General features: G+C 43.1%; 1 protein-coding gene across 1 annotated transcript in view; it reads right to left on the bottom strand.

The window, feature by feature from the left end:
- Positions 1-2,638: 2,638 nt before the first annotated feature.
- Positions 2,639-25,573, bottom strand: part of LOC118400135 (G-protein coupled receptor 22-like) — a 34,484-nt gene continuing 11,549 nt past the window's right edge. Inside the window, exon 2 of the mRNA XM_035796664.2 lies at positions 2,639-9,439. Within this exon, the coding sequence (XP_035652557.1) occupies positions 7,867-9,357 (1,491 nt within the window). The 5' untranslated portion in view covers positions 9,358-9,439 and the 3' untranslated portion in view covers positions 2,639-7,866. The remainder of the gene's footprint in view (positions 9,440-25,573) is intronic.

Genomic DNA, 25,573 nt, shown 5'->3' with positions numbered 1-25,573 from the left:
GAGTACATTTTTTTTAACCATAAATGGCAGCTTGTTTCGGGTGGAACTGTTGTAAAGGCTTTGCTTTTTTAGTATATGTTTTAGTTGTCATGTGTTTTTTTACATCACTAAGTTCGGTGTAGAACTCAGCCTTACAATACAGGCAGTATGCCCGTGTATCATCTCCAATAAACGGCTTCAACCAGCCTTTGAATTCAGGGTTTGATTCCCACTCCTTTCTGTATTTTTGAGTGTACAGTTTAGACTGAGACATGATGAGCTAGCCAGCTAGATGTTTAGCTTATGTCACAGAGAGGCACACACACAGTGGACAAGGTGAGTAAGTGACTGAGGCTGTGTGAGTCAAATGCGGTGATTTATTTTTGTACGGTGATTTATTTTAGACAAAAAAAAAACATTTTACAGCCAGCTGCGGCTTCCGCATGCGTGATTCATTTGCAGTCTGGACGCGGAGGGGTGAATATCTCCTGCTCTGACTGCAGCGCGAGGAGGACTGGGCCGCCTGTGAGTGCTTTGGGACGGGGTGGGGCCCACAGCAGCACCCGATGCTCGTTGAGAAGAGTAAGAACGATATGTGCTTTCACGTTAGTCTCCAAAAGTCTCCAATAACACCAGAAAAAGTCGCTAGATGTGTCGCTAGTCGATTTTTTGAAAATGTGTCGCGAGAGGGGTCTGAATATTCGCTAAATATAGCGACAAAGTCGCAAAATTTGCAACACTGGTACTGTGATGTTCAAACTTATGAAACATAGCAGCCTCCACTGACTTCTGGCCTGAGGGGAGGATGGCAAATAATGGGAACCAATGTGGATCCATGCGTTTGATTTATTTGCTACCATTTCAAAGTTTCCGCTCCAGCCGTTACCACGAGCCCACACTCCCCAATAACGGTGCCACCAACTTCCTGTGCTATAAATCTATGATTGATTCAGATTTGGTCTGCTGGTCTGGACCAACCAAATGTGTACTTGTTTGGGGGCGGCGCTCATTAGAATAATACCCAGCATGCTTTTAAAAAATATACACATTTACATTTGAGTCAAAACCGACTTAAAGTCATTGCATTCAACTAAGGTAGATAAACTACAACATATCACAGTCATAGAAGAAGAAAAAAACGTTACTGAGAATGTTAACTGTTCTGTTGGTTTGTACTGTAGGTTGGACTGCTTTGAACATTGCTGCCAGTTTAAAGCTTTTGAAAACGCTAAGATAACTGCATGTGACAGATGGAAGTAATAATACATATTCTGTTGGCTCCTGTATTAATAGGATTGAAAAAGTATTATTGTGATATGATTATTTTACTGAGAATGTATGTGCAGTTCAAATTTGGGTATAGAATCAATGACCAAAAAAGTTGCCTGTAAATGACATATTTTCTACTTACATTCAGAACTGGAAATTAGCTTGATTTCAACGTCTGTAAAATAGGTATTTTCGTCTTCCGAATAAGACATTTTCAACATCCATATAAGATAGATTTTATTGACGTCAGGAGAAGATGTCTTTTAACCTTTCATTCAGTACCTAAAATGCACAGGACTTCAACGTCTGGAAAAGACATCTAATGTAATTTTGCTTGCTGGGTAGTGCCTGCAGCTCACTCTGTTGTTGAACTGTTGCTCCTGCTCTTTGCATGCCCTGCAACAGCTACAGCCCACACACAACTTCCTTTGACATGCTAAAGAGGTATTTTTTCCCATCTCCCACACCACACTTCAGCCTGTACTCAAACTGTAGATAGGCCTATTGCTCATAGCAACAGAGAACCCATCATTTGTACACACACACACACATTATATGAATAATGCATGTAAGCTTTGTCTTTTATTATAGTATGGGAAAAGGCAGTCTCAGAGCCTACAGTACAAAAAGACAAAGGCATTATTGTAAGTCTATTTCAAAGATATACATGGGTGCATGATTACATTCTGCAGGTGAGTGTGCCTACAGTATGTGTCAGTTTGTGTAAGTGAGTGTAGGTGGCTGTGTATGTTCATCTGCCTCCAGCTTAAGGCCTCACAGCAGGCCTTCCCTTAGCCCATTTTTATAATGAATGAAATACTTCCATTAAGCACTGTAGCTCCCCAGTCTTCAACTCCAAGCAATTTTAAACCATGTAGTCTAAGGCCTAGATTCAATCAGATCAAGTGTTAACCGGTGATAGCAGACACCCACATAGCAGATGTTTTGGCAGAGCTGGAACTGCATCAGAGCCTTCAAATTGGTGGGCAGATGCTCTCGCGATCATTGTCACAAAGCCACAGCAGCGTTAGAAGTTTAGAACGAGAAAGTATAGGCTATAGACATTAAGCTCAAATTGAAAAATTGTTCAACAAAATAATAAGGATTTCTATCATGGTGTAGTTTATAGCTCACTTTCCGGTGTTTGAACTAAACAAGGCTGCATGGAATTTCTGTTAACGCAACACCAGGCAGCCAATGGGAATGTCCGCTTTAGGTATAATGCCGTGAGTCACTTGTAGAGCCATAAAGTGTATTTATTCATATAGCAATGTGTGTGAAACCATCTTTATTCAGGGATGAAATGTGCTTCCTATTGAAAAACCTATAGATGACAAGAACACAGGAGTAGAGAAGCCAGATAAAAAGGTAACTGACTGCAAACAAAAGCCCCAATACAATCGTCAAATTTATTGATATGGTCAGTGTCTTCTTTCTATGTATTCAGATACAAGAAAACACAATTAGAAGTTATACAATGAATACATGCGTATATACACCAGGTGTGAGCATTCAGTAGGCCTACCATAAATACATCAGATTTGTCTCAGGTTTTATGACAATAAATCGAAAGTCCCACAGGAGCATGAAGGTCCTACACCACAGAACAGTGTTGTGCAGAAATCAAACACAAGCCAAGTGTTGTTCAGTTTTGTTTTTACCTGATCAACACGTATAACTTCTTTCAGTCCTATATTTTCATGTATTATTACAATTTTTTGTAAACAACAAACAAACAAACAAATATACCAGAAGTGCAAAAACCTACCTTTGTTTCATACAGGACAATTATGGGGGAAACACTTTCCTGTTCAGTTACGCCAGCTCTAGGGACCTTTGTATCTGCAAAGGTGTTGAATTGGTTTGACACAGGGGCTGACAAGATCACTCTTTGTTACATGACCAAATGATTTGGGGATCAATAGACGAGGTGGAAATCACATTGAATAAGTAATGTCAATGTCTATTTAATTTACAGTACACCGCAATAAATAAATATCAATACATGATTACAAATTCAGTGCCAAAGAGTAGACACATTTACGAGCTTTATGGAAGTTTCTGTCAATATTAAAACATCTGTTTACTACAAACTATCCAACGCAACACTGTCTATTACATACAGCAGTAAGTTCTTTAACCCCCCCCCCATCTCTATTTACATATGAATAGTTGATAGTGTTCACAATATGTACATACAATCTTAGAGGGAAAAAAGTGCTATCAAGAACCGAGAAGTTCTTCTTCGGCTGTCCCCATAGCAGAACCCTTTGAAAACTCTTTTACTCAGAGGGTTCTACATGGAACCCCAAAAAGTTATTCCTGGAACCCAAAAGGGTTATCCTATAGTGACAACCGAAGAACCCTTTTTTTCTAAGAGTATAGTTAAGTCTTATATCAGGAAGGATATACACATGTACTAATATTCTCATTCATAATCAATGACTCATTCTTAATAGAATTAAGGCATTGGTAACATTTAGCAGATCCAAAGGATCTGTACTTGTGTATCTATGAGTGTCAATGTTTTTGTGTTGGAAGCTGCCTTCGAAAGCTTGAGTGGGTGGCATTTTGATCCTCTGCTGGCTAAATAGACTCATACTGTACAGATGTTACATAAGCATCTAGGGAGTGTACTCAATGATATACCATATATGTTTCCATTTGTAAACAGACACTTTAGTATATTAAAGATGACCAATGTTTGAACTGTCATTATCTTGTCTTTTATGCTTTGTTTGTTCTAACAAATAATGTATTAGTATTGGAGGCAGAGTTAAGGTGGCCGAGGACACAGAGATGCAACAACATGGTTGGACTATAGTGCTGCAAGTTGTGTTTCTGAAATCCAGCACTGGTTTGCTGGTGGTTATATTGTACTATGTCCCCGAGGTGGATGCTACAGTGTATTACTGACAATTCCCTAAGCCTCGCCCCAGATTTTATGGCAACCAATTGCAGTGCTCCGTTGGATAGGAACGGTCTCTAACGTTGAGGTATACCTCAGAAATACTTTAAGAAATGTGATGGGAAAATCCATTCAATTCGTATATTAACACCTATTGTGTACATTGCCCGTACGTTGTCAAGGGGCCGCGCGGTGCATTCTAGGCGATGTTGGGAGTGGGACATGGAGTGAATTGGAGTCAATTGGGTGCTAGCTAATAAAACACAACATTTATACATATTTTCCAAGATGGGAGATAATAACCATATAGCTTTCAAATCGGGATATTTGGTACTTTTCAGGAAAATGGGCAGGTTTCTCGACTCATATCATTACCTTTAGAAGGGATTGCGTGGCCTGACAACGTGAACTCAATTGATCAAAAGTCTGCTGAGCGGGGCCTTTTACGTTCCTCCATTCATTGGCCATTGAGGTTCCCATCTAATTTCTTAAAGTATTTCTGGTATATATGGAATGGAAACAGCGTCCAAATTGGACGACCGTGGTTTTCAACATAATCTTTACAATCGCCGTTTTGTGGCTGTTGCCATCTTTCTACATCGGCATTTATAGCAGAATGACTATGCCTGCGCACTGGACAAACAGCAGTATCACAGATAGAACAATGAGACAGATACTTCACCGAATGTATAAATGTGAAGCATCCGCTTAGCGTTTCCACTCACTACCAAATCGTGATATTGGAAGCCCAGTGGCCGGCAGTGGGAGAAGAGGGAACGAGAATGATTTTGTCTGAAATGTTCTCATCAATTAAATATTTGATCTCAATACAATTCGCAAAACTAAAATCTCTTATCAACAGAGCGGACAAAGTGTTGTCGACTTTGCCAGAATGGTAAGACATCGCATTGTTTGGAAGAACGTAAAGACGAATTATTGCACATGCGCACTTCAGAGTAGTTGTTCAATAACTGAAATATGCAAAGGTTTGCTAAAACGCGCCAATAGGATCTGCCCAACTCCTTGCTTGTTCTGCCACTACGATTAATTTGATCCCATTGTAAACAACAGGTTGTGGTCTATCTTGGGTTAGTTATAAAAAATAGTTGGTAAACAAACCAACAGGCTCTTCTCCCTGGACAGCTGGTTCATGATGTCAGAGCATGAATGCAACATGTTAATATCTTCGCCTGTGAGTGATAAAAAAAATAAATCGACCTCAGTGACAATAATAATAATTCAATGGATGTTTTTATGTACAAAGGTGATGACTAAAGGAATTTTCACATTTAACTTCTCTATGGGGCCGTCCATGAGAATTGTCTTGGCCAGACTTCAGTTCACCTGAAATAACTAAGCAGTCTACATGTACAGTATTTAATATATAAAAATAAAGTTATCTGGGAATAGACCGGAACCTAGGGGCCTTGTGGTGCATTTAAGACTACTTGGAACTCAGAAAGTCTGACATTTACGACATGGAAACTTATTATAGAAAGATGAGGACCGAGATTCCCACTTGGAAAGTATCAGAATTAGGGTTGCAAAACTACTCGTAGACTACCAAAGTACTGGAATCGTCAGTAATTAACAGAAAATCTATGGCAATCTATTGTAACTTCGGTAATGTATACTTTAATAATTTTGATTGATTGATATATATAGTATTCCTTTTTCATATTTATGTCCATATTGTTCATGAGTTTCCAGTAGATAGTCTATCTAGTAGAAACTCATGGACAATATGGACACAGATATAAAAAAATAATAATACAATATATGAATGCATTTCATATATAAAGAAATGTCAAGACAAAATAGCCTAATTAATGAAAAAAAGCATCACATCAACAATGGCATTATTTTCAATTAACTCTGAAACTCTTCCAAACACTTCTTTACCTTTTTCACATCTGCCACCAATTTGATCCAAAAACATTGAAAACAAATACATACTTTCATAGTAAAATAGATAAGTGTACATTTCATACTGAAACTCTCATATTAAACACCAATGGTATTCACTTAGTTGATGGTTTATATTAAGGATAATGTTTAACAGCTGTGTCAGTAATTGTTTTGTTTAAATCATCTTATTTCATGGTCCTCATGTGATAAGGCCACACAGAGGGCCAGACATAATTATAGACCTTATAGATCTTTACAAATCTGAAGTACCCAAAAAGGCCACTAGATGTCTTGTGATGGATTACATAAAATACTTGAAAGATGTCAAAATTCTGGTAAACTTAGTTCCAGTAATATACCCTCCCCTTGCAACCCTAATCAGAATCAATTGGAAGCTCTACACAAATAACTGAAGTTAATTTTAACTTGGGGGTTTCGAGTTTGACTTGTCATGAATGCACCATTGGTCTCTAACCAAGCGTGTGTCCAACATCCACTGACAAGTTTTCGTTTCAAACGCATGGAAGCCAATGAGGGCAGTGGAAAAATCAGATAGATTTGCTCACAAAATTAATTGTTTAAATGGCTACATAATTTAACAGTGCACTAGGGGTATTTGCTACTGTGATTCCTGAAATGCAGAACCTGTTGGAGTATTTTTCAAAAATTATACTTTTGCTGTATTGTTTACTAGCTAGCTCTCAGTCTCATTGGCCACCATTAAAAAACGTTGCTAACACTAGCAAGCTAGCCAGTTAATATAACTTGTTTTCTCCAAATGCATGTCAGCTAGCTAAATTATCTATAGGCCTATTATGAGTACAACTCTCATCTGCTGTTGACATCAGGATACAATCGGGAGAACTAGTTAGGTCCAAAAGCATTGGTGTAAAGTCCTTAAGTAAAAATATTTTAAAATACCCCCCCCAAAAAACGACTTAAGTAGTATCTGTACTTTGCTATTCATAGTTTGACAACTTTTACTTTTACTCCATTACATTCAAAAAGAAAATAATGTACTTTTTACTGCATACATTTTCCCTGACACCAAAAAGTATTCATTATATTTCAAATGCTTAGCAGGACAGGAAAATGGTCCAATTCACACACTTATCAAAAGAACATCCCATATTGCCTCTGATCTGGCGGACTCACTAAACACAAATGCTTAGTTTGTAAATTATGTCTGAGTGTTGGAGTGTGCCCCTGGTTATCTGTAAATAAATAAAAAACAAGACAATTGTGCCACCTGGTTTACTTAATAAAAAGGAATATGAAATTATTTATACTTTTACTTTTGATACTTAAGTATATTTAAGACCATATACTTTTACACTTCTACTCAAGTAGTATTTTACTGGGTGACTTTTACTTGAGTAATTTTCTATGGAGGTATCTTTACTTTTACTCATGTACGACAATTGGGTACACTACTGTCCAAAAGTGGTAGCTGACTGCATGCTGAGTCATGACAGTGGCTAGCCAGACTAAAAGCTTAATTTTTTATCAGGTTTCTGTAAAGCGATTGTGATGAGTCCACCACAATCTACCCGAGAGTCTCCTAATCAGCAAGGGGTAGTCTGTTTCATTTAATTGTGTATAAAAAAACACAGTTTGAGATCATTGTGATGGGTTTTCTCCAGTGGATTGAATGAGGAATTTGGCTTCCTGAGGAAAATCTTGAGGAGGCAGGAACAATAACTAAGAGGGAGGGGCTTAGTGAAGAGTCAATTACCTTCACACAGACCTGTATAACGAGCAGGTCTGTCAGTAGTGTTATACACACTCAGTCTGTGCTGTTCTCACAGGGGCTCTGCCAGGCAACGGCCAGTGGCGTCGCTGCCCTCCAGCCGTAACTGACATCCCTTCCTTGGCTTCACCCAAGAGTTGTGTATGACTGTCCCTCCTGGCGAGGGGTCCAACTGCAGCAGGGACACCACCCGCTTCTTTACCTTGGCCCTGAGGGCACGCCGCAGCTTCTGCCTCGTGAAGGCATAGAGCAGTGGGTGAGAGACGGTGGTGCCGTAGGCCAGGGCCAGGAACCACAGGCGCATGCTGACCAGGGTGTCGCTGGGGCCCAGGCCCAGGATCAACAAATTGGCCATGGACAGAGGAGCCCAGCAGCCCAGGAAGGTGGAGATGATGAGGAGGGACATCCTGAAGACGCGCCGCTGGCGTTCCCGCCGGTCCCGGTGACGCCTCACAGCCCGCCGCAGTGCGATGATGGCCGACACAGACGCCTGGACAGTGGGACCGGGGACAGGGGCAGCAGTGGCAGGGCCTTCTAAGCTGACCAGAGGGTCTGAGGACAGGGCTGGAGGGGAGGTGGCTGTGGAGATGGGGGGGATGCAGGGAGGGTGAGAGAGTGGCTTGCTTGTGTCTGTACACTGCTCTCCTCCCTCTATCACTCCCAGCCCTGCCTTCTGCTTCTGTCTCTTACGGCCCCCCCTACAATGTGGGCGCCTGAAGCGCTGGCTGTTCTTAATATGGGAGCCGATGCGAATGTTCAAGGCCCGCAGGATCCGTGAGTATGTGAACAGCATGACTGCCACCGTGGTAAAGAAGATGGGCACCTGCAGCAGGAGGTGGTAGTACATGGCCAAGCCTGTGTGGTAGCCCTGGCCGCCCACACACAGCAGCGTCCGGTTACGCCACACTGGCGCCAAGGTGGTGGCGGCGGAGGAGGATGAGGCGGGGATGTGCTTCCCATTCTCCGACCCTCCTGTGAGAAACTCCACCTCCAGGAAAGGGATGAAGAAGACGGCCAGAGACGTGGCCCAGACAGCAGTCAGCAACAGCCCTGCCCTCCGCGGGGTGAGCAACCGGTTGGCGGGTCGGACGGAGATGTCGTAGCGGTCCACACTAATGACCAGCACGTTAATGGCAGTAGAGATGGAGGCAAAGGTGACACAGGCCTCATGGAAACAGCAGAGCAGGGCCAGGTTTGGCCCTGGGGGTAGCAGCACCACCACCAGGGTCAGAGGCAGACACAGCACGCACAACACCACATCCAGCACATGCAGGTTGACCGTGACCATGTTGCTGACCGAGTCGACCAGGTTGGACTGAGAGCAGTAGAGCACCAGCACCGTCATGTTGCTGCTGAAGCCCAGCACCAGCTCCAGCATAAGGAAGGCAGTCAGGGACACCTGGAAGCCCAGGGAGTAGGGCATGTACCAGGCTGTGCTGGAGGAGACACTCCCCCCTGAGACCGCCTCCAGGGCCCCGACACTCACCACCATCTCAGCCCAGTCACTGGGGACCGGGGTCGGGGTGTAGCTGTCCGTCTCCATGTTGGTGACCTCTCAGCCGTGATGTGTTCTCATGCTGCCACCTGGCTCCCTGATGGTGATGGAGAACAGTTCAGTGACATTCCTGCAGAGAAAGGGAGACAGGGGGGATGAAGTGTCTGGTGGGGGTCTGGAAATTCAATGGTTAATTAAAGGTATAAAAAGGCAAAGGTAAGTATTCAAACATAAATATCACAATCAGCAAACTGTTTTTGATCTTTGGCCAGTTTGCTATAACTCGGATTGCCTGCTCTATTTTTTTGCGCTTTCACTGTAAGTGCATAGATGTTATGTAATTTGTCAGAATTGACTGCTCTTCAAATTAATTTCAGGACATCATATTCAATGTGAAATCATTTGAACCATTAATTCAGAGAAATGGCAGTCGGTGGTCAAGAAGCGTCTGTATAATCCACTGGAGGTAAACTACATCATGGCAGAACCGGCCTCTCCTCAAGGAGATTGTGTAAAAAACACATTGTCATGATGTAGTCAAACTAAACCATTTTAATGTTGACCGCCATATCTTACAAATTTTCTATAAATCTGTCCTGCAGAGTGTGCTGTCCTTTGGTCTGATATGCGTGTTCGGAAACATGCGAGTGTGAGACCAAGTCAAGCTTCAGCGCTTAATTAAGATGGCGGGAAGGATAATTGGTATAGATCAATTATCCGCCACCAACCTGAACACAAAACTCATCCTCCTAAAATTTGAAAGCATTTTACAGGACAGTACTCAAACCCTTCACTCAAAATACAGTCACAGCAGCAGCCGGACAAGGGGAAAGAGAGTTCTTCAAAAGAAAATTGAAACAGAGAGATATGAGGAATCATTTATTCCAACAGCCATTAGGCATTAGTATGTTGGTCACTTGTGTCATGACGTTGCCCTCTTTAGGTATAGCAAGCCCCATCCTGCTCTCCCTGCCTCCCCCTTTCCTCCTTCAACTAGGCTGCTGTGGTTAGAGAGACGTCGTAAATTCCTGAGGATCTCCTCATGGACACACAGTATAGAGAGAGAGTCAATTTTTCATAGAGCACAAAGGAATTTCTTCCACCTCACAGAACTTGAGGTATGAACAAATTTCATGTTCAGGAGAAAGTGTAAAAGATCGGTGAAGAATCCAGCTACGAACTGGTCCGTTTGTTACAACTTGGGGAAGCTCATGGGAGATGGTGTGGCCACATTACCATAACACTGTTTATATAATAGCCTCAGATATGAGGTTTACATCTAATTGTTGTATAAGCTGAATGAGTGAGTATGATACTGTTTGTAAAATTGTGTAATATGATTTTGGACTGTTTAAAGAAGGAAAACACAATTCCCTTCTGATTTGAACAAAATCAGAGGACCGCCCCTGAGCACAGTTAGGGTCAGGCATCCTGGGACAGCCCCTTTTCTGCAATTCTGAATAAAACCCAACTTTGAGAAATTATCACCAGACCATGTTTTTCTCCATTAGTAGGGGACAAAGGTTGTAGACCATTGCTGAATATTTTAACCATACCACGTGGTTAAACTCTTAGACTATCGATACCGACAGAATAAGAACAAGTCTTTGATATTAATTACTAGTCTGCAGCTAGGAATTCGGTATCGTTGAACGTGAAGAACGACAACCGCCAAAACATGCATTCTATAACGAAACGAATGAATGTCACTCTGAACTATCCCCTCTAACCAGAACCGAGAGAGAGGGGGAGAGAGACGGACAATTCTACAAAATAAACAACTTTTCACCAGCGATCAAGACAACACACTGAGTGTAAATATACATATTGATTGCAATTGTTCACGAATGAGTGAGCGTTCATGTGCAAAGGATTAGCATTTCAATTGTCATAATTATCACTCTGTAGTGACTTCTTAGTCGACCCCCACTTCCCCTTTTGTCTAACAAGCCGCCATGCCGGTTTAGCCCACTAGGGCACAGTCTCCTATCATTTCATGTAACCATATTTACTGTTTGTTTATGCATTTCTGTGAATTACTTAGTAATAAATGATTTAAGACAATTGATGTATGGATGACTCTTAGTGAAGACTGGGTTCGTGCAGATAACCAACAATTTACGACGTTTGGAACGAGACTAACGTGAGGTAAAGTAAATAATTCATTAATTCGAAGACTAATTGATCAGATAAAATATCTGAAAAGGTATTTTAGGAAATGATAACTTTGTAATCTGAATATTTTTCCTTGGTGCCAAGACTTCCTAGTTATTTACGTTACATGATTAATCAGTTGATCGCGTAATACTAATTACAGAGAATCTTTGATAAAAACTATAAGTCTTCAATTTAATGATAGTAAAGACACGACACTTGAGTATACAATATATTGCACTTTCACTTTAAATGTGTGGCTATAGCACTTTGAACGAAAAATTGTGTGTAGTTTCTGTGTTATGTTTAATGTACCGTCTTTTTAAGAACATGACCAAATGAATTTCCCCCTTGGTGGGATAATAAAGTTTATCTGAATCTGAATAAAATGGCAGCATCAGTCATGGTGGCTTTGGTTTAGAGTGCACAGAGCATTTCCTACATCAGGACATGCATCGAAACAGACAAAACATGCATGAACAGGACATGACACATGAGCACGTTTCATAATAAGATATCGTTAGGTATTTAGGGTCACAATTTCCTGACATTCACACGTGAAACCGATAAATTAACATTTTTGTGTGTAAGAGGTGGTAGTACAAGGTCTTAATTGCTCGCTGTAAAATGTCGCCGACGCACCATATCTACTGCATAGTTTGGCATGGCCACGATGAATCACCACGATGCTGCAAAGCTACATTCCTAAATACGCTATGTGTAATACACAATCAAAAACACAAGTCAGACAAACAAAGTACTGTGCTAAACCTTGTGTGTCAGTGGAATAAAGACTTGAGAGATCAAATGTATAATCTGTTTTCTAACCTGAGCTGCTCTGGGGTAAATCAGATTAGTGTCTACAGGCCAGACTATAACCTACTGCTGTATTGGCAACACACCAGTGGTGATGTCCTATGACACAATTCCTGAACAGTGACTAGAGTCCTGCTGCTGAGGGCAATCAATTGATTCATCAAAATCACAATGTGTGCTTTAAAAATCAGGAAATTGGACCACTCAGTAAATTGCGCCTATGCCCGACACCTTCTGCACTACTTTAGAAATAACACGTGGTTGAAAGATGGACCAAATGTCATGTGTTGTCGTAGCCATAGCAACTAGTCTGCGAGGGTCTAGAATGGTTAATGGGGGCACACATGCTGTAGTACTACTCAGCTACTGTGTGACACCATGTTGGTGGCAGTGAAAGTGTTAACTGACCCACGACAGGCTACAGCTTCCTTGTTGGGGTTTTAGAAAACAAGCAACACTTGTAGAGTTTATTCCAGAACTCGAAAATGGATGAGAACATTAAAACATTTCATGGATGATGAGACAACTGAAAGCAGAGGCTGATACATTTTCCAGTATTTTCTAAGAGACAGAAAATATGTGAGAAATGAGGTGAGAATTAAAGGGCTAGGACAAGAGAGGGAGGGAGGTGTACAGAGCCCTGCAGTCCTACGCTCCACTTATCCTAGAGATTTTCAGCTGGCTGGTTTCATGAGCAGACTGCCTGATCACCACTGCACTATGAGACGATAAAGAGATAAGAGGAGAGGGACAGAGTCCCTGAACACACATAGAGTTGGTGGTAGATATTGAACGAGACCTTCTTCAAACATTGGACCCATTGCAGGCATCTCTGATCTCTGATGTTTTTGTCTTCCTGCATCACTTTCTGATGGGAAAGGAAGGAAGGAGAAAGGAAGAGAAGTAGGGAGGGAAATTGCAATCATGCTGTAAGGGTAAACAAGCCCAAGGGAGAGAGGATGGGGTTGTTTTTGTTCCACTCCAATCTCTCCCACCAGCCTAACCCTGTTCGTGCCTGCTCTCCTGCTCCCTCTGCTCTGTTTTCCTCAAAGGGCTTACACACAGACATCATCCACCTTACACACAGACATCATCCACCATGTGGGGAGAACTGCATGATATCTTCAGGTGAGACACTTACAGTCTCTCTTGATAGGGGGAGACAACTTCATTCCTACCTGGGAACTGCACTCTCTGTGATGATGCTGCTGTGCTAGTGGATTGATGAAGAGAGGAATCCTGTTATACTCTATTAATCCTGGTCTCGATCTTGTTGCGCAACAGACACTTGAATAAAACTAGTGTATGTCCCCCTAGGCTCTCCTTGTAAATAACAGGTTCAGGACCAAAAGCAATGAGGCTGGAGACACTCAAGAATGTGTTTGGATTTCTTAGGCTGCATTTAGACAGGCAGCCCAATTCAGAGGTGTGTTCAGTTGCTTGAACGTTTGCTACCTTGTACTAAACACGTTTCCCCAAAACATTCTTGAACAGACTGAGGTACGTTGGCTTCCATTTGGTGGGTGTGGCTTGAAGCAATGAGTGACGTATTTAAAGGGCAGAGCCACAAGCCACCCCTCCCCGTGGTTCAATTGAACGTTCCAGAAGGTAAAAACGTAATGAATGCAGCCCTGATCTTTTTTTCACTAATTGGTCTTTTGAATTGGGCTGCCTATCTAAACGCAGCCCAAGATACAATCCAATATGATTGTTTTGACCACGGACACAGGGTTTTTGCTAAATGGTATGCTTGGGATGACCCAACTCTGACTTCACCCCATCAGAATATGTGAGCGGAGCTTGCCCAATTTGACTGGAGCGAGATTCCCAAAGGCTGGAGCGTCGGCCTTCTCGCCTACTCCAATTTCGCTCCAGTAGCGCTCAGTTCATGAGCTCAGGGCATGCCTGGCCCAGCATGCATGTGTAGTCTACTTGTGTGCTGCTATTGCCCCTTGCTTTAGCTACTGTCATGGAGTTCGCTAAATATTTTTTTATAAAGAAACTGATAAAACACAGGTGCTAAATCAAAGTGACTTAAAAAGATGAGGACCAGGAGCAAGAGGGGGAGTGCGGTGATGTAGTGTCCACAACTAAATAATCATTGTGGATTCTGAAAAGACACCTGAAAGCATGATGGTGTACTTATTACATGCACATGCTAAAAGAAAGCAACGGGGTGGGTAGATAACTAAGTGTGTCATTGTAGCAAAGTATTTATAAACTAAAAATCAGATCTCTTAATTAATTTAGTTAAATTATCTATACAATAGGCCATAATTGATTTTGACCCAATAGGCCTGGCATATTCCCACGTTCAAGGAGCTTTCCGTTTTGATTGGGTTATTTTTGCCTAAACACCTTTAGGCCTACCTACCTAATATATATAAAAACTGCATCTGCCCAGCCTGGCAAGTGGCTAAAAAGGTGCTTAGCATCCCCAGTGGCTCTGCAAGTGAGGAGATATTCTACGGACTCTGGAGAGGCGAAGGTCAAGAGCCATGCATCCTCCGAAACATGACACTGCCAAGCCGCACTGCTTCTTGACAGACTGCTCGCTTAATCCGGGAGCCAGCCGCACCAATGTGTCGGAGGAAACACCATCCAGCTGGTGACCGAGGTCAGCTTTCAGGCACCTGGCCCACCACAAGGAGTCGCTAGAGCACGATGGGACAAGGAAATCCTGGCCCTAACCCAGACGAGACTGGACCAATTGTGTGGCGCCTCATGGGTCTCCAGGTCACTGTCGACTGTGACACAGCGATGCAGTGCCTTAGAACGCTGCGCGACTCCGGAGGCTGGCTATATTGATTTAATACAATGAAATGTTGATTAATTCCTGAGTGCTTTATGCGTAACGGCGTTCTTCGTTTGTCAAAAGAGAGTCGGACCGAAATGCAGCGTGGTTGTTACTCATGTTCTTTAATGAAGAGAATGACGATACATGAAATAAATACAAAAACAACAAACGGAACGTGAAACCTAATACAGCCTATCTGGTGAACACTACACAGAGACAGGAACAATCACCCACAAAATACACAGTGAAACCCCGGCTACCTAAATACGGTTCCCAATCAGAGACAACGAGAATCACCTGACTCTGATTGAGAACCGCCTTAGGCAGCCAAGCCTATACAACACCCCTACTCAGCCGCAATCCCAATAACTACAAAACCCCAATACGAAATACAACAAAATAAACCCATGTCACACCCTGGCCTGACCAAATAATTAACGAAAACACAAAATACTAAGACCAAGGCGTGACATTATGTCCCTACTAGCCTATTGTGTTGCACTCACAAATGCTTCAAAATGTATTTCTCTGTTGGCTATTGCCTTGAAAGAGTTTAAATAATATAGCCTAAATAGTTCATTTTAGTCCCGTAGGTTCCCTGTCTGGCTCCTGACCTATTTAGAGTGTTTATATGCAGTTTAATATGACATGTAGCCTATTTGAAATTATGAGCGCTTCTTACATTCACCTTTTCATGTTTATTCAAATACTTTTCATTCAAATCCACATGGTTTGGTTTAAATACTTCAAAAACAAAATGTTTAGGTCCAGGTAGTCACAAAAATAGATGGTTAAATTGTGAATGGAGAATGGAGCGAAGGCAGTTTTTTTTTTCTTGTGAGTGCGGAGCGGTTTTTAGCAGAGTGGTTGGAACGGACATAGAGAGCTGGAGCGATGTGCTCCATGAGTGGGATTTCCAACTGCTCAACTCCGCTCACATGCTCTGCACCCCATTGACGTTGAAATTTAAAATGGTTAAGGTAAGGGTTAAGGTTAGGTAAGGGTTATGGTTATGGATGAAACGAGAAGCTCATTTTTTTGTTAGCTTTACTCCGACTAGCAATAGTTAGTCGGTAGTTAGCAGTTTTATTCATGCTCGTTCTGCAGTGGGGTAAGCTTCTCAAAACCAAGTGAAATCGCAAAAAAAAAAAAAAAAGTCTGGATGGACTCTTTTATAACATGGTACAAGAAAAGGTTAGGGTTTAGGGTAGAGTCGTCCCAAGTGTCCGGAGAAAAGGGCCGCGGTCCATGCTATCCGGAATCCTTGGGACATCCCAACTCTGACGTTACCCCATTGAAGTTGACATTTTAAATGGTTAAGGTAAAGGTTAGGGTAGGGATGTCCCAAGGATCCCAGATAGCGCTAACCCAGGGTCACATGGCCTTACAGCCGCATGTCTGATCACAAAACACAGCGAAGCCTCACCTCCTGCCTGTGGAAGACCTTGGTTACCATAGTGCCAGTGTTTTTTCCCATCACAAGAGAGAGAGTGCAGGTCTGGCAGAGCAGAAGCGTGTTAACATAGTTCCCCTTGTTAGTTCAGTATCTAGACAGTCAGTGATGAAAGCACTGCAGTGAGAGCAACAAGGGCTCTACCAGTTAATTTTCAACTCAGCACCAGTCCAGCTATGAGCCGTCCGTCCTGATCACTCAACAGTTTATCATCAGCATGCTCTGCAGAGTCTGCACCCTCAGTCTCCTCTGGATAGTGTGAAACCCAGGTGCAGCAGCTCTAATTCTAACTCTAATTAAGTATTCTGCTGCTTGCTAGAGGAGGCCCACAGGGGAGCTCTGGGGCTCCAGGTAATTGTGTTTTCCACTTCCGACCAGCAGAAAGAGGAATGACTTCACTCTCACAAAGAACAATTGAATTCATATGTAGCATCAGAGGAAGAGGTGAAGCGAGAGGGTCGACTCCCGTCAAAATCTGTCCACGTGGGAATACGGTGATTCTACTTAATAAGCAGACCGCCTGACTTCCCACCTTTGTGACAATGACTCCCATTGTTAGGGGGAGACAAGACCACCTCGTCAATATATACAGTATCTCTGGCACCATTCACATTTCCAGGTATGGCAGGATATAATCAACACCCAACTGGGCAACTGTTGAGTCACCAGCCTGGAAACAATAACTACTCAAAGCACTCTGCAGAGTTTATAATGAAGACTGGCTTACTACTTACTGAGAGTTTAAGGGAGCGAGGGGGGGAATGGAAAAGAAAGTGTATGATATGGCCAGGAATGGGAAATTCCCAACCTAAGGGACAGAGGGAGATGGTGTTTGAATCATAAGGGCTGTGGTAGTCATGAAAGCGAGGTCAGTTTGGAGGAGAAAGCAGATTCTGCTCCATTGCTGTTTGGTAGAATTTATATGTCCTTTACATATCTTTGTTAACATGTACATCCAACAGCTTTATATACTGTAGACCCATTTACCTGATTGAAATGCTGTGATTTGCTGTATTTGAGATCCATTGAATTTGCAGCATAATAGAAACAGTCTTCACAGAGCACACTTGAGAGAGTGGCACTAAAAGCCCTCACAACAAACACTGCAGATGATCAGGTAAAGTGCAAGCAGCTCAGTCTTGGAACCGTGTCTGGGCCAAGTAATGTACCCCTGTCATTGCAGTAGGAAGTATGAACAGTCATGCATCATTTTCTGCTTATTCTACTGTTCCCCTCCACAGCACCTCAGCCTGGTCCTCTCCCACATCTATCTGCTGCCAGGTGGCAGATCCATCATCCTGATGTGACACTGGCCTTTAGTGAGTTAAAGAAAAGGCTGGGCCAGCTCCCTGAGACAGACAAGGAGGGAGATGGGGATGGAGAGAGAGAGAGGAGGAATGACACACAGATCTCACACAGAGAATAGACATTTCCTATAGGGTTCTTAGTGATATACTTTCCATAAACTATCCTCTTATCATGCCAAAAAACTGTCACTAAATATTGATGTAAACAATCTCACTCATCATACTGTTGTACTACTATTACACTAGAGGTCGACCAATTATGATTTTTCAATGCCGATACCGATAATTGGAGGACCAAAAAAAGCCGAACAGATTAAATCGGACAATTTTTATATACATATCTGTAATAATGACAATTACAACAATACTGAATGAACACTTATACTTTAACTTAATATTCTAAATGAGTTCTAAATGGAGTTCTAAATTGAGCAGCTGCTGAAAAATGAGCTCCTGTATATATTGAGATTTAAATGGTCTTTTAGAGTGAAGTACATCGAAAAAAATCAAGAGAAAACTGCAAGACTCAATAGAAGACAAAACAAGGAACAAACCAAAAAAGACAGGCTTTTGAAAAATTAACTATTTTTCATAAAATTGTAGAGTTATCTTAGCTAGCTGAATTGCTAGCATAATTGTTTACTTGTTGCTAAGCAGTTGCTAGGGACTCTCCTGGAAGAAGCTAGCTAGCTTACAAAGAATAACAACAAAAAATATCTAGTTAACAGAAGAAAGGAAGACAAAATAAGGACAAAAGAAGGACAGAAGAAAAAGGAAAAGAAAGAGGACAACAAAGTGAAACAGTCAGCACTTCTATTGCAACTTCGTATTTCGTCGTCCTAACGTAGTCTACACTGCTATCTGCCCAGCAGCTAGCCAGCTAGCAAACGTCCACCGTCTACCGAATAGCAGCACTGTAGAAACTATTACACTCAACTGAACGACTTGATTAGTGTAGTGTTAGCTAGCTACATAGTTGTCTTTGCTGTCTTCGTATCCAAGATAATTGTGTAGTTTAGAGCGTGTAGTCTTAGAGTGATTATCTTAATTTACCGAGGTTAGCTAGCCAGCTATTTGTCATCCTTAACGTAGGAGACACTGCTAGCTAGCCAACAGCTAGCCAACGTCTACTGAATAGAACTTCCGCACTCAACAACCCGGTCGCATTCCGCTTCGCTCCACAGGTAGTATCACATTTTCATTTCATTTCATTACAGCACAACTGTTTGATTTGTTTGATCGTAGCTAGCTACATAGCTAGCTACATAGCCGTCTGTGTAAGATAATTGTGTAGTCTAGAGCGATTTTCTAGGTTAGCTAGCCAGCTATTGTCGTTCTTTTAACGCAACGTAACGTAATCAACACTGCTAGCTAGCCAGCTAGCCCCCGAATAGCAGCACTGTAGAAACTATTACACTCAACGGAACGACTTGATTAGTGTAGTGTCAACAACGCAGCCACTGCCAGCTAGTCTACAAAGTCAACAACGCAGCCACTGCCAGCTAGCCTACTTCAGCAGTACTGTATCATTTTAATCATTTTAGTCAATAAGATTCTTGCTACTTAAGCTTAACTTTCTGAACATTCGAGACGTGTAGTCCACTTGTCATTCCAATCTCCTTGCATTAGCGTAGCCTCTTCTGTAGCCTGTCAACTATGTGTCTGTCTATCCCTGTTATCTCCTCTCTGCACAGACCATACAAACGCTCCACACCGCGTGGCCGCGGCCACCTAATCTGGTGGTCCCAGCGCGCACGACCCACGTGGAGTTCCAGGTCTCCGGTAGCCTCTGGAACTGCCGATCTGCGGCCAACAAGGCAGAGTTCATCTCAGCCTATGCCTCCCTCCAGTCCCTCGACTTCTTGGCACTGACGGAAACATGGATCACCACAGATAACACTGCTACTCCTACTGCTCTCTCTTCGTCCGCCCACGTGTTCTCGCACACCCCGAGAGCTTCTGGTCAGCGGGGTGGTGGCACCGGGATCCTCATCTCTCCCAAGTGGTCATTCTCTCTTTCTCCCTTACCCATCTGTCTATCGCCTCCTTTGAATTTCATGCTGTCACAGTTACCAGCCCTTTCAAGCTTAACATCCTTATCATTTATCGCCCTCCAGGTCCCCTCGGAGAGTTCATCAATGAGCTTGATGTCTTGATAAGCTCCTTTCCTGAGGACGGCTCACCTCTCACAGTTCTGGGCGACTTTAACCTCCCCACGTCTACCTTTGACTCATTCCTCTCTGCCTCCTTCTTTCCACTCCTTTCCTCTTTTGACCTCACCCTCTCACCTTCCCCCTACTCACAAGGCAGGCAATACGCTCGACCTCATCTTTACTAGATGCTGTTCTTCCACTAACCTCATTGCAACTCCCCTCCAAGTCTCCGACCACTACCTTGTATCCTTTTCCCTCTCGCTCTCATCCAACACTTCCCACACTGCCCCTACTCGGATGGTATCGCGCCGTCCCAACCTTCGCTCTCTCTCCCCGCTACTCTCTCCTCTTCCATCCTATCATCTCTTCCCTCTGCTCAAACCTATCTCCTGATTCTGCCTCCTCAACCCTCCTCTCCTCCCTTTCTGCATCCTTTGACTCTCTATGTCCCCTATCTTCCAGGCCGGCTCGGTCCTCCCCTCCCGCTCCGTGGCTCGACGACTCATTGCGAGCTCACAGAACAGGGCTCCGGGCAGCCGAGCGGAAATGGAGGAAAACTCGCCTCCCTGCGGACCTGGCATCCTTTCGCTCCCTCCTCTCTACATTTTCCTCCTCTGTCTCTGCTGCTAAAGCCACTTTCTACCACTCTAAATTCCAAGCATCTGCCTCTAACCCTAGGAAGCTCTTTGCCACCTTCTCCTCCCTCCTGAATCCTCCTCCCCCCCCCTCCTCCCTCTCTGCAGATGACTTCGTCAACCATTTTGAAAAGAAGGTCGACGACATCCGATCCTCGTTTGCTAAGTCAAACGACACCGCTGGTTCTGCTCACACTGCCCTACCCTGTGCTCTGACCTCTTTCTCCCCTCTCTCTCCAGATGAAATCTCGCGTCTTGTGACGACCGGCCGCCCAACAACCTGCCCGCTCGACCCTATCCCCTCTCTTCTCCAGACCATTTCCGGAGACCTTCTCCCTTACCTCGCTCATCAACTCATCCCTGACCGCTGGCTACGTCCCTTCCGTCTTCAAGAGAGCGAGAGTTGCACCCCTTCTGAAAAAACCTACACTCGATCCCTCCGATGTCAACAACTACAGACCAGTATCCCTTCTTTCTTTTCTCTCCAAAACTCTTGAACGTGCCGTCCTTGGCCAGCTCTACCGCTATCTCTCTCAGAATGACCTTCTTGATCCAAATCAGTCAGGTTTCAAGACTAGTCATTCAACTGAGACTGCTCTTCTCTGCATCACGGAGGCGCTCCGCACCGCTAAAGCTAACTCTCTCTCCTCTGCTCTCATCCTTCTAGACCTATCGGCTGCCTTCGATACTGTGAACCATCAGATCCTCCTCTCCACCCTCTCCGAGTTGGGCATCTCCGGCGCGGCCCACGCTTGGATTGCGTCCTACCTGACAGGTCGCTCCTACCAGGTGGCGTGGCGAGAATCTGTCTCCTCACCACGCGCTCTCACCACTGGTGTCCCCCAGGGCTCTGTTCTAGGCCCTCTCCTATTCTCACTATACACCAAGTCACTTGGCTCTGTCATAACCTCACATGGTCTCTCCTATCATTGCTATGCAGACGACACACAATTAATCTTCTCCTTTCCTCCTTCTGATGACCAGGTGGTGAATCGCATCTCTGCATGTCTGGCAGACATATCAGTGTGGATGACGGATCACCACCTCAAGCTGAACCTCGGCAAGACGGAGCTGCTCTTCCTCCCGGGGAAGGACTGCCCGTTCCATGATCTCGCCATCACGGTTGACAACTCCATTGTGTCCTCCTCCCAGAGCGCTAAGAACCTTGGCGTGATCCTGGACAACACCCTGTCGTTCTCAACTAACATCAAGGCGGTGGCCCGTTCCTGTAGGTTTATGCTCTACAACATCCGCAGAGTACGACCCTGCCTCACACAGGAAGCGGCGCAGGTCCTAATCCAGGCACTTGTCATCTCCCGTCTGGATTACTGCAACTCGCTGTTGGCTGGGCTCCCTGCCTGTGCCATTAAACCCCTACAACTCATCCAGAACGCCGCAGCCCGTCTGGTGTTCAACCTTCCCAAGTTCTCTCACGTCACCCCGCTCCTCCGCTCTCTCCACTGGCTTCCAGTTGAAGCTCGCATCCGCTACAAGACCATGGTGCTTGCCTACGGAGCTGTGAGGGGAACGGCACCTCAGTACCTCCAGGCTCTGATCAGGCCCTACACCCAAACAAGGGCACTGCGTTCATCCACCTCTGGCCTGCTCGCCTCCCTACCACTGAGGAAGTACAGTTCCCGCTCAGCCCAGTCAAAACTGTTCGCTGCTCTGGCCCCCCAATGTTGGAACAAACTCCCTCACGACGCCAGGACAGCGGAGTCAATCACCACCTTCCGGAGACACCTGAAACCCCACCTCTTTAAGGAATACCTTTGATAGGATAAGTAATCCTTCTCACCCCCTAAAAGATTTAGATGCACTATTGTAAAGTGGCTGTTCCACTGGATGTCATAAGGTGAATGCACCAATTTGTAAGTCGCTCTGGATAAGAGCGTCTGCTAAATGACTTAAATGTAAATGTAAATGTAATATAGTACATCAATAAAATCAATTGTCTCAATTTGGTTTAAATAATGCAAGAACAAAGTGTTGGAGAAGAAAGTAAAAGTGCAATATGTGCCATGTAAAAAAGCTAACGTTTAAGTTCCTTGCTCAGAACATATGAAAGCTGGTGGTTCCTTTTAACATGAGTCTTCAATATTCCCAGATAAGAAGTTAAGTTGTAGTTATTATAGGACTCTCTCTTTATACCATTTGTATTTCATATACATTTGACTATTGGATGTTCTAATAGGTACTTTAGTACTGCCAGCCTAATCTCGGGAGTTGATAGGGTTGAAGTCATAAACAGCGCAATGCTTGAAGCAATTCTTCAAGCATTGCGAAGAGCTGCTGGCAAAAGCAGGAAAGTGCTGTTTGAATGAATGCTCACGAGCCTGCTGCTGCCTACCACTGCTCAGTCAGACTGCGCTATCAAATCATAGACTTAATTATAATAACACACAGAAATACGAGCCTTAGGTAATTAATATGGTCAAATCCGGAAACTATCATTTAGAAAACAAAACGTTTTTCTTTCAGTGAAATACAAAACCGTTGTGTATTTTATCTAACGGGTGGCATCCATAAGTCTACATTTTGCTGTTACATTGCACAACCTTCAATGTTATATCATAATTATGTAAAATTCAGGCAAATTAGTTCACAACGAGCCAGGCAGCCCAAACTGTTGCATATACCCTGACTCTGCGTGCAATGAACGCAAGACAAGTGACAATTTGCCTAGTTTGATATTGCCTGCTAATATGAATTTCTTTTAACTAAAAATGCAGGTTTCAAAAAAATATACTTCTGTGTATTGATTTTTAGAAAGGCATTGATGTTTATGGTTAGGTACATTCGTGCAACAATTGTGCTTTTTTCGCAAATGCGCTTTTGTTAAATCATCCACTGTTTGGCGAAATTGGCTGTCTTTGTTAGTAAGAAATGGTCTTCACACAGTTCGCAACGAGCTAGGCAGCCCAAATTACTGCATATACCCTGACTGTTGTACAGAACGCAAGTGAAGTGACACAATTTCCCTAGTTAAAGAAATTCATGTTAGCAGGCAATATTAACTAAATATGCAGGTTTAAAAATATATACTTGTGTATTGATTTTAAGAAAGGTGTTGATGTTTATGGTTAGGTAAACATTGGTGCAACGACAGTGCTTTTTTCGCGAATGCGCTTGTTAAATCACCCATTTGGCGAAGTAGGCTGTGATTCAATGATGAATTAACAGGCACCACATCAATTATATGCAACGCAGGACAAGCTAAATAAACTAGTAATATCATCAACCATGTGTAGTTAACTAGTGAATATGTTAAGATTGATTGTTTTTTTTATAAGACAAGTTTAATGCTAGCTAGCCCCTTACCTTCGCTCCTTGCTGCACTCGCATAACAGGTAGTCAGCCTGCCACACAGTCTCCTCGTGGAGTGCAATATAAATCGGTCATAATTGTTGTCCAAAAATGCTGATTACCGATTGTTATGAAAACTTGAAATCGGCACTAAAATAAAAATAAAAAATAAAAAAAATAATCCATTCCGATTAAAAATCGGTCGAACTCTATATTATACTATTGTATATTTTCAAACATACATTTGTGCCTTGCTGCACAAGTGGGTTAAAACAGAGTTAAATATGAATTGCAGTAGAGCATAGTTATCATATTCCTTTGAGACTGTCTGATCTAACAGGTTGTTCAAATTAAAAACATGAGTGGAGGGAGGGAAACAGTGAGTGCCTTGTGATGGTGTTAATTTACACCTGCACTGCTTTATGTATAGTACAATATCTCTAACTTTCCACTAAATCATAGTAATAACACTGCATCTTTCGTGTGGTTTATAGTTTTGTTTTTCTGCAAACACTGTCAACGTTCTCTTTGCTCTTTGTCACAATCCACAGAGTTTGAACACATGAATAATAGAGCAGGAGATAGAATGTGAAAACAAATGGAGAGACGATGGTCTGGGTTGGAAGAGCAGCACTAACAACTGCTGGCCCCGTCCCTCCCTCCATCCATCCATCCCTCCTACATGTCAATTGCTTTCTCAAACATGTGTCAAAAACAAACCAACAAATTACAATGTCACATTAAAAACACAGGACAACCCTCTATCTACTGTATCATTCACTCCAAGACAATAGACTTAAAACACATTACTAAAAACGCAGCGAAACACAAAGATTGCTTTATGTTCAAATACAATGACAACTTTCCAATGTGAAGCCTCACAACATGACGAGGTGATTAACAACACAACTAAATGGTTCTTTACTGCATGCAGTCCAGCCTCACAGAACTAAGTACATGGAATGGACAGCATGGGTTCAGGACAGCATGGGTTCAGGACAGCATGGGTTCAGGACAGCATGGGTTCAGATGGTGGGAAGTGACTAGCTGGCTGTGTGAGCACCCCACTTAGAAAGCAGATCCCTATTTGAGTTCTCGCGCTGTATTCATCACCACATCCTGATTTGGGTGGCTTAAATATCACATTAACGAAAGCAAAACACAGGCCCCGTCTTCAGCACAGTTCTTTTTTTTGGAATGCAATACAAACACAGTATCAGTACCACACACACACAGTAAGCAGCAGGGCAACAGCTACGGAAGTGGTCTTGTTGGTAAACGTGGAGAGGGAAATTGCTTTATCCCCAGTAGTGTTCCATTGGGGGAGATGTCAGAGAGAGTTTGTTTGTTTCCAGAATGTATACATGCACAGTTAATGTACACAGTGTGTTATATAAAGTGACATATAGCTCCTTGCACTTGTTTCAGCGTTCTTGGTCCCTACCAGTGCTTCCTTTTGGTACAACATATTTCCATTCTGCAAACAGAAGGATGTGGCTGAATATACAATATATAGTGAGCCTAATTATAAAGAGCCATATTCTCAACTCATTATTCCCACGACTTGAAATGAGAATGATCTATCCAACCCAGTGCTCTGACCTTCAATAGCATAACACAACAGAGCCAGTCGAGGGCCACAG

This window comes from Oncorhynchus keta, chromosome 21 (assembly GCF_023373465.1).
Source record: "Oncorhynchus keta strain PuntledgeMale-10-30-2019 chromosome 21, Oket_V2, whole genome shotgun sequence".
Taxonomy (NCBI): Eukaryota; Metazoa; Chordata; class Actinopteri; order Salmoniformes; family Salmonidae; genus Oncorhynchus; species Oncorhynchus keta.
Note: the sequence above shows the minus strand (reverse complement) of the source record. Positions and strands in the feature narration are given on the sequence as shown.